The following is an 8,489-nucleotide window of genomic DNA, read 5'->3' as shown; positions in this document are numbered from 1 at the left end:
AGTCCTCGGGCCAGAAGCTGAGGCTGAACTGCCTCCTGATTTACAGCTTCCACCCCCAGTTTCCATTCTCCCCTAAAGCACTGGATTCAGGTAATCGCGGACGCACTTGGCTCCTCGGGCACTGACCGCTGCCCTTGGAGGGACAATGGGTGCCCTCGCAGCCCCGTGCGTTCCCAGGGCTCAGGCGCGCAGGCGCGGCGAGGCGTCGCCTAGCAACGAGACACAACAAGGGACTGGGGGTTCGCGCCCAGGGCGTCTGCTGGGTTTGTGGAGCAGCTACTCGGCGGGATCTCCCGGCAGGTAAAGTTAGCCCCTCAGGGTAGGGAGGCCCAAGGCCTCCTACCTGGGAAAACCTGGGAAAGGAGAAGATGCCACGTGGGCGCAGACTGCTGGTGTCAGTGAGGCAACACCTTGCTGGGCGTTGTTGGTTTCTGCCCGTGCCTGTAGGGTTAGACGGGGCTTGGGGTGGGTTTCGTAAGCATTCCACCACCTCCCATTCAACAGGTGACAAAACTGAGGCCCAAGAGAGGATCTGAGGTGAGATCAAGTCAGATTCCGTTACTTGACCGTGAGCAACTCAGAAGTAGCCTCGATTTCTCGAGCCCTCCTCCTCTTTAAATCTTCTCAAAGCAGAACTCATTAGAAAATATTTAAAATCATAGGCTGAACGTTCACGAGGAACAAATACAAAGGACCAATCAACTCGTGAAAGAAAAAAATGGCTCTAGTAGTCAAGAAGATGCATTTTTAGAGAATAGTTATTTGCATATCCAATGCCCTGAAGTTTTCACACAGTTAATTTACTGCTAGAGATTTATCCTAAAGAAATAGTTGGGGATATGGATGAAAATTTTATGTCCAAGGACGTTCTTTGCAGCCCTGTCTATATTTGCAGAAAATTAGAAACAAATTTCAATAATCAGAGACTGGCTAGATAGCTAATGGATTTTAAAATATTTGAAATGGCATGTTATGCTATCACTGGAGATGACTGAAGCAATGAAGGGAAACTGAGACTTCACGAGTTTATTTGTTAATTTAAGAATTTAGTAGGAATATGAACCCAGGAAGGGAAGGTGAAAGTAGGGGATAGAAATTCAGGAAGAGATATTAAAATCGCTTTAGAAAAACACACAAAGCCGGGCACGGTGGCTCACACCTGTAACCCCAGCACTTTGGGAGGCTGAGGCAGGTGGATCGCCTGAAGTCAGGAGTTCGAGACCAACCTGGTCAATGTGGGGAAACCTGTCTCTACTGAAAATACAAAAATTAGCTGGGCGTGGTGGCGAGTGTCTGTAATCCCAGCTACTCAGGAGGCTGAAGCAGAAGAATCACCTAAACTGGGAGGTGAAGCTTGCAGTGAGCTGAGATCAGGCCACTCTCCAGCCTGGGCAAGACTGGAGACTCAGATCTGGTAGATTTTGTATACCATTTATAAGATCTCTGTCTCAAAAAAAAAAAAAAAGAAAGAAAGAGAAAAAAGAAAAGAAAAGAAATAGTATTGATCTCTCTGAGCTTATCTTTAGGTGATTTTTATTTTATTCGTTGTGCCCTTGTTTTCCAAATTCTCCACAGTGAAATGTATTACCCTCGTAAGGGTCATCTCCGTAGCTCATTGCCACTGGCCTGTGTCAGCTGTTCAGTCTCTCCTCCATTAACTATCATACCCAGTATGGTGATAAAACACGTAGGCTTTTTTCTGGGGGGAGACAGAGTCTCGCTCTGTCACCCAGGCTGGAGTGCAATGGCGTGATCTCAGCTCATTGCAACCTCTGCCTCCCAGCCTCAAGTGTTTGTCCTACCTCAGCCTCCCCAGTAGCTGGGACTACAGGCACATGCCACTGCCACTCCAGGCTAATTTTTGTGTTTTTAGTAGAGACAGGGTTTTGCCATGTTGTCCAGGCTGGTCTTGAACTCCTGATCTCAAGTGATCCACTCGCCTCAGCCTCCCAAAGTGCTGGGATTACAGGAGTGAGCCACCATGCTGGGTCATGATAAAACAACTTCATTCTCTAGCTTAGGAGACACTCTATCATTGCAATACTGTCTGTGTAAGCTCTTCTAACCTCTGCACTATGCAATTGCTCAGAAACAGTATCCTGAAGTAGGAAAAATTAGTTCCTACGTGAAAATCAGATGATTTAAAACAACTTTATGCAGGTGTAATTTAATTGCTTCCTGAATATTATTCATAAGCAATTCTTTTATAAATCAAAGGCTGCTCTGTCTTGGAACTGGTTATAGAGTGCTATAAACTCTTTTTTTTTTTTTCTCTAGAGATTAATTGTAGGCTAGATTCTCATTTGCCCAGAATAGTTTCTGCATGTCTGCCTGAAATATTATAGGCACAAGGTCTAGGGCCTGTTCACTTTTCAAGCACCTAAGGAAGATGTTTGAGATTTGGAAAAAAATGCTTATATTGGTTCTAAAATATGAAAAGAGAACTGAAAAATTAGTGTTAATTAAATGTTTTATTAATATAAATGTTTTATTACATTTGAAAACAATTTTCTCATTTTACAAGAATTTCCAGGTGTATGTACTGTTTGCTGAGTAATTTCGAATACAAATTTCAAAAGTTTTTAGGATGCAAATGATATTTAATGGGCGATGCAGGCACATTTTAACATTTTAATATATTGGCTATAGTGTGAATAAGCTTGCACAGATCCTTAAAAATCTTAAAAGTAGTGTGGTCTGAAGTTAGAGACCTGGAATAGATGCCTTTCGGAAACATCTAGGAGTTTCTATGAAGACGTGGCTTTTTAATGTATGGGATAAATTCTGGTGTCTCTAATGGTAGGAGTTGCTTTTGATCCTTGACATGCAATTTGAGCTAACCCCGACACTGTAGATTCTCCCCAAGGATTTTCTACTTCCTAGGATTTCTACTGAGACTATGGTAATTTCCTTTAGGCTATGATATACCATTTAAGATTGCTTCTATGATATACCATTTAAGATGGCTCTGATGCTGAACATAATTCCACAAACTCTCGTTGAAGGAAACTAGATAGATTTCCTGGGTTATTCTAATAGACATTAACATCTTGAAAATTTTTTTTTTATTTTTATTTTTTTGAGACAGAGTCTCACTCTGCTGCCCAGGCTGGAGTGCAGTGGCATGATCTCGGCTCACTGCAGCCTCCACCTCCCAGGTTCAAGTGATTCTCATGCCTCAGCCTCCTCAGTAGCTGGGATTACAAGGCACATGCCACCACACCCAGCTGATTTTTGTAATTTTAGTAGAGACAAGATTTCACTATGTTGGCCAGGATGGTCTCAAACTCCTGACCTCATGACCCACCCACCTCAGCCTCCCAAAGAGCTGGGATTACAGGCGTGAGCCACCCGCCCAGCCTGAAAAGTTCTCTGAACCCTGGCTGGGTTACTCCTCTGTGGCATGTTAACAAGCATAAATCCCATTCCTTTCACTTTTTCCACACAGACATGGATATATGAGGACAAGTAGAAAGGAAGTAACCTCAGTTTTCCCAGAATGTATCTCTTCAGATTTTTTTATTGCTTTTTTACTGAGCTGTGGATTATATGAGAGAAAACTTTTTGTTATCCAGGGAAAGGACAAAAATGTTGACTCAGATTTGGTAGATTTTGTATACCATTTATAAGATCTTTACTTCTAGGAAAAATGGAGTTAATGAGGTTTATAAATATCAAATGCCGATTATGTACCAGACACTGTTGTAGGTGTTTGGGATACATCAGTGCAAGAAAAGAGACAAAAACCTCTGCCTTTGTGGCACAAACACTCTTGCAGGTCTCAAAAGTAACTTGATGGGCTTAGTCTCTTAGGCCCATCATAAGCAAGCTATAAAAAAGGTAAATGATTTCTTGTTATTTAAGTTATGCCACTAATATATTCACCTCCTTTCTAAACTGAAAGTCAGGACTAACGCTCAATGATCTTATCAATAAGTTCCTTAAAATTGCAGAGTTTGAAACTGGGATGTAGGTGACATATTTGTATATATGTGATCATTTCTACACGTATTGCATTGTGTTTTAGGAGGTAAAAATTTAAAGGAGAAAAGAAACCTCCTCTCAAGGGCACAGGTAATTGAGAAATGTATGTGCAAATGTCACTTTAACATATATTGCATTTTTTTCCAGGATGGGTAAAAAGATAAAGAAGGAAGTAGAGCCTCCTCCTAAGGACGTGGTAAGTTTCTGATTTGAATATTAGTAGCACTTTAACAACCAGTTATAAAAATAAATTGTTCACACAGTTTGGCATGTACCAGTATATACATGAATACACGATGGCAGAAGTCCAAAGTCTGACTAATGATAAGATTAGTCAGAGAAATCTAACATTATATAAACAAACATTTACAACATTGTCATTATATAATTAGCACAATTAGAGAGTAATTATTAACTTTTCCAGTATGTAGATGGCATGTTTATAGCCTAGTTAATGAATAAATAGTTTGGGTTGTTCTTTTAAATACTCACCATTTACATTTGCCAGCCTCTCATTTATGTTAATTAATGAAGTGAATTTTCAAAAATAACTGGAAGTTCTGCGATAGCTATTAGATATGTGTATGAGATTGGCTGGTGATGACCATTGCACATGAGAAGTCCCTATCCTTTCCAGTTCTATCAAGAGACTAGTCTGGAATCATCATCTTTATTCCAAATGCTAATTCATTCCCCACTGAAAGCTCTTCTCTCTCTTTAAAAACAGGATTTTATCTTGTCTCTTTAAAGTTTATCAATTATTGAAAGGTTGTGTTAAAAGTGAAAAATGACCTTTGACAATTTTCAGTTTAGAAACTTATTTTGAAACAGACATTTGGTGTGATTTCCTTCAGATAAAACAGGATTAGAAAAGAAATGAGTGAGTCCACAGACTCACAGAAATTTCAAATTTGAAGGAAACTGGGCTAATGGCAGAAATCTGCCCCCAGCCTTGAGAGCTTTGTGGTTAAGACCCTGGGGGCCTTCAGCCAGTTCTGCCTCTTGCCAACTGTGTTATTGTAGCCAATTTGCCAAATTTGGCCAAGTTATTTCGGTTTTTTTTCTAGCTCCAAAATGGGAATTGTAATATCCAACTCATTCCTGTTGTTGTATGCTTTAAAACAGAGTAAGTTACATAAAGGTCTTAGTGCCTGGCACATAGCACTTGGAAAATAAGATCTATTATCATGAGAATCCTCTAGACTCTGCTTCTGAGACACATACACACATATACAGACGCGCGCCTCTGTGCAATCCTCTAGGTATGATACTTCAAGACAGTTGAGAACAAAATCTACAGAAGTGCCTGTCTTCCTGGGTCCAGGAAGGCTTTGCAGGGGTAGGCATTGTGATCTCATGATATTTCATCATTCTGGCTGCTTCTCTTAGGACATATTCCTAAAATGTTGCAGATTCTCTTATTTTTTTCATTGCATCCAAGGTTTGTATTACCCCCCTTTTTGCTACCAAATAGCATTATTGGCATCTTATTAGCCAAAACATATTCTGATTACAATTAGAATTACGGGACTAATAAACAATAGATGTACGTGTGCAATACACTTTCTATAACTTCATAATGTCTTGCTGATATTGTCCTCTGGACTCCAATCCTTGGGGACACAATGGAGAACTTGAGAAACACAGTCCTAGCATTAACAAAATAGAGCTCTTGCTCCCTCAGCTCCCAACAGCCTTGGAGGTAGCCAATGGCGGGTGTAACATTGACCAATGGTCCTTACTTTTCCTTGTCTTTCCCAGGGGACTTCCACCCTTCTACTCTGACTGTAAAACTGACAGTGTTGGGAGGCCAAGGCGGGCGGATCACGAGGTCAGGAGATAGAGACCATCCTGGCTAACACAGTGAAAACCCATCTCCACTAAAAATACAAAAACTTAGCCGGGCGTGGTGGCGGGCGCCTATAGTCCCACCTACTTGGGAGGCTGAGGCAGGAGAATGGCGTGAACCCGGGAGGCAGAGCTTGCAGTGAGCCGAGATCGTGCCACTGCACTCCAGCCTGGGGGACAGAGCGAGACTACATCTCAAAAAACAAACAAACGAACAAACAAAAACTGACAGAGTGGTATTAAAATAATATATAAGCCCTTTTCTACAGTATTTGTTTTCATACTTCAAAGCAGTATGCCACAATGTACAGTATCTTAACCTGGAACTCGTTCCAGAATATACCTCTAAAGTCAATAAAGGTTTGTTCTACACATTGTAAATGAAAACCACATTTAAAGAGAAATATAACTACTTAAGAAAATAAACTTTTCTCTGTCAACTAATGGTAATTTGCTTCTTATACGTTTCCTAGATATATTGTTTCCAAAGACTTTAATTTTTTTTTTTTTGAAACGGAGTCTCACTCTATCGCCTAGGCTGGAGTGCAGTGGCCGGATCTCAGCTCACTGCAAGCTCTGCCTCCCGGGTTTATGCCATTCTCCTGCCTCAGCCTCCCGAGTAGCTGGGACTACAGGCACCCGCCACCTCGTCCGGCTAGTTTTTTGTATTTTTTAGTAGAGACAGGGTTTCACCGTGTTAGCCAGGATGGTCTCAATCTCCTGACCTCGTGATCCGCCCGTCTCGGCCTCCCAAAGTGCTGGGATTACAGGCTTGAGCCACCGCGCCCGGCCCAAAGACTTGAATTTTTATCAGGCTTTCCTCTCCAGGTTAAAATGAGTAATAAAGACAGCAAGAAAAGTGTTGGCAATAGGATTAAAACAAAAAACTCCCTTTGCTTTTCTTAATATTCTCATTTGTAGTAACATTAATATATGCATATATGGTACTGATTTACATCTTCTTCTCATAAAAGAGACACTAGCTAAGAAGATGCCTACATATGGAAGAGATATGGCTTGATCGACCAATACAACTATATTTTTCCTTTCCAAATCATTTCCATATCTGGCCAAAAGGCTGTTTGTGATGCTTTAATAAAAGGAAAATTTACTGTGGAATATTACATAAAAGAATTCCTAATAGAAATGACTCTACTAGGCATGATTTAGTATAAGGCAAGATATTCAGTGACTAAGAGTACAGGCTCTGGGGCTATCCCACCTGAGTTTGGGTCCTTACTCCATTATCCACTTCTGCCCATCTATAAACTTGGGTGAACTTTCTAACCTCTGTGCACTACAGTGAGGATGTGATACTGCTTAATTCATAAGAAGACCCACTCACATCAATGAAGTAAGGTTAGATAAATGTAAGATGCTTAGAACAGTGCCTGGCATTAGGTAAGAGTTTGGTAGATGTTGTTATTATTAATGATGTAGTCGAGGGTGCTGTTCATCATTCTACAGAACTGGACAGTCTTGTATGAACTGTCAAAGGAGACAGGGAAGTCAGGGATGAAGCATGGAAGACCAGCTGGCCACTGAAGTCCCCTGAGGCCTGGTGTGTGGCCATCATAATTTATGGTCAGATTTTTGAGTTTGCAAGCATGGAAACTGTAGTCTTTTAATATTTCAGAGGTGATTGAGCTTCAGTGGATAAAGCCACAAGATCTAAACTCCCAAGAGACTATGACCTGGCCCTGGAACCACAATGATTAAGTATCAAGTTAACTGAATATTTATGTTAATGGGTCAGGACTTTCTTTCCTTAGTTAATTAAATGCACACAGGAAGCTAAGAAGGGTGAGTACAGAATCACAGCAATGGAAAATAGTAGAACATGCCTCTTCAGCTGCACAACCAAATCCAATTCCTGAGAAGAGGGTGAGGTCTCCTGGGTTTTCCTGGACCTCCTTCATCAATCTCAGAACTCAACCTTTCATTCTTTGTCATAGACTGACAACAGTACTGTGGATTTTAAAAGATAAATAAATAAATGGTCTGTGCCTGCCCTACTGGGCAACACAGAATCAGAATATTTTTATCATTGAAGGCCTATTAGACAGCACTATTCTAGACAGTATTATTCCTTAACAGAGACATAAAAATATTCTAGAAGCCTATGGCCACTCAAATTGACTGGTCTTAAAATTCAAAGCTTAGCCAAAATGCTTCCATTTACTTTCATTCTTCTTGTAAATAATATTATCATTTATTTTGCTATGTAAAGAAGTTGTAAGAACTTCTCTTCCCATCTTTCTCCCTCCTCACAGTTAAATACTATGAATAAAAAATATAAATTCATAAACAATATACATATATAAAACCATATAGATAATTTTCAGCTTGCTCATCTTACTCCAAAAGTTTACTACTTTGATCAGGTTATAAAGCAAACTAAAAGCTATTTTAGCTACTTTCATTTTAATCTTTAGACATTTTAGCAAATTTTTACCCATGTCTAGATATTCTCTACTGAAAGTTCCTATTAGATGAATGCTGTCTACCTCCTCCTGTTTATCTATCTCTCTTTTCCTATACAATTAGTGCCTCATGATTTGGGACCACTGCTGTTGTAAACGTACTGAAATTGAAGTTTTAAAAGCCTTTTATTTGTACTTATTGGCACTATAAAAATCACTCAACTGTGATGATCT

General features: G+C 40.2%; 1 protein-coding gene across 4 annotated transcripts in view; it reads left to right on the top strand.

The window, feature by feature from the left end:
* The first annotated feature begins 210 nt into the window (after positions 1-210).
* ARMC3 (armadillo repeat containing 3) overlaps positions 211-8,489 on the top strand; it is a 126,287-nt gene continuing 118,008 nt past the window's right edge. For 3 of the 4 annotated variants that reach the window (XM_011963842.1, XM_011963841.1, XM_011963843.1), the window contains exons 1-2: positions 217-300; positions 4,132-4,180. In XM_011963842.1, the coding sequence (XP_011819232.1) occupies positions 4,133-4,180 (48 nt within the window). In that variant the 5' untranslated portion in view covers positions 217-300; position 4,132. Of the gene's footprint in view, positions 301-4,131; positions 4,181-8,489 lie in introns of all 4 variants that reach the window. The other variant, XM_011963844.1, reaches the window with a different exon arrangement.

Source organism: Colobus angolensis, unplaced genomic scaffold, assembly GCF_000951035.1.
Source record: "Colobus angolensis palliatus isolate OR3802 unplaced genomic scaffold, Cang.pa_1.0 Scaffold63, whole genome shotgun sequence".
Lineage (NCBI taxonomy): Eukaryota > Metazoa > Chordata > Mammalia > Primates > Cercopithecidae > Colobus > Colobus angolensis.
Note: the sequence above shows the minus strand (reverse complement) of the source record. Positions and strands in the feature narration are given on the sequence as shown.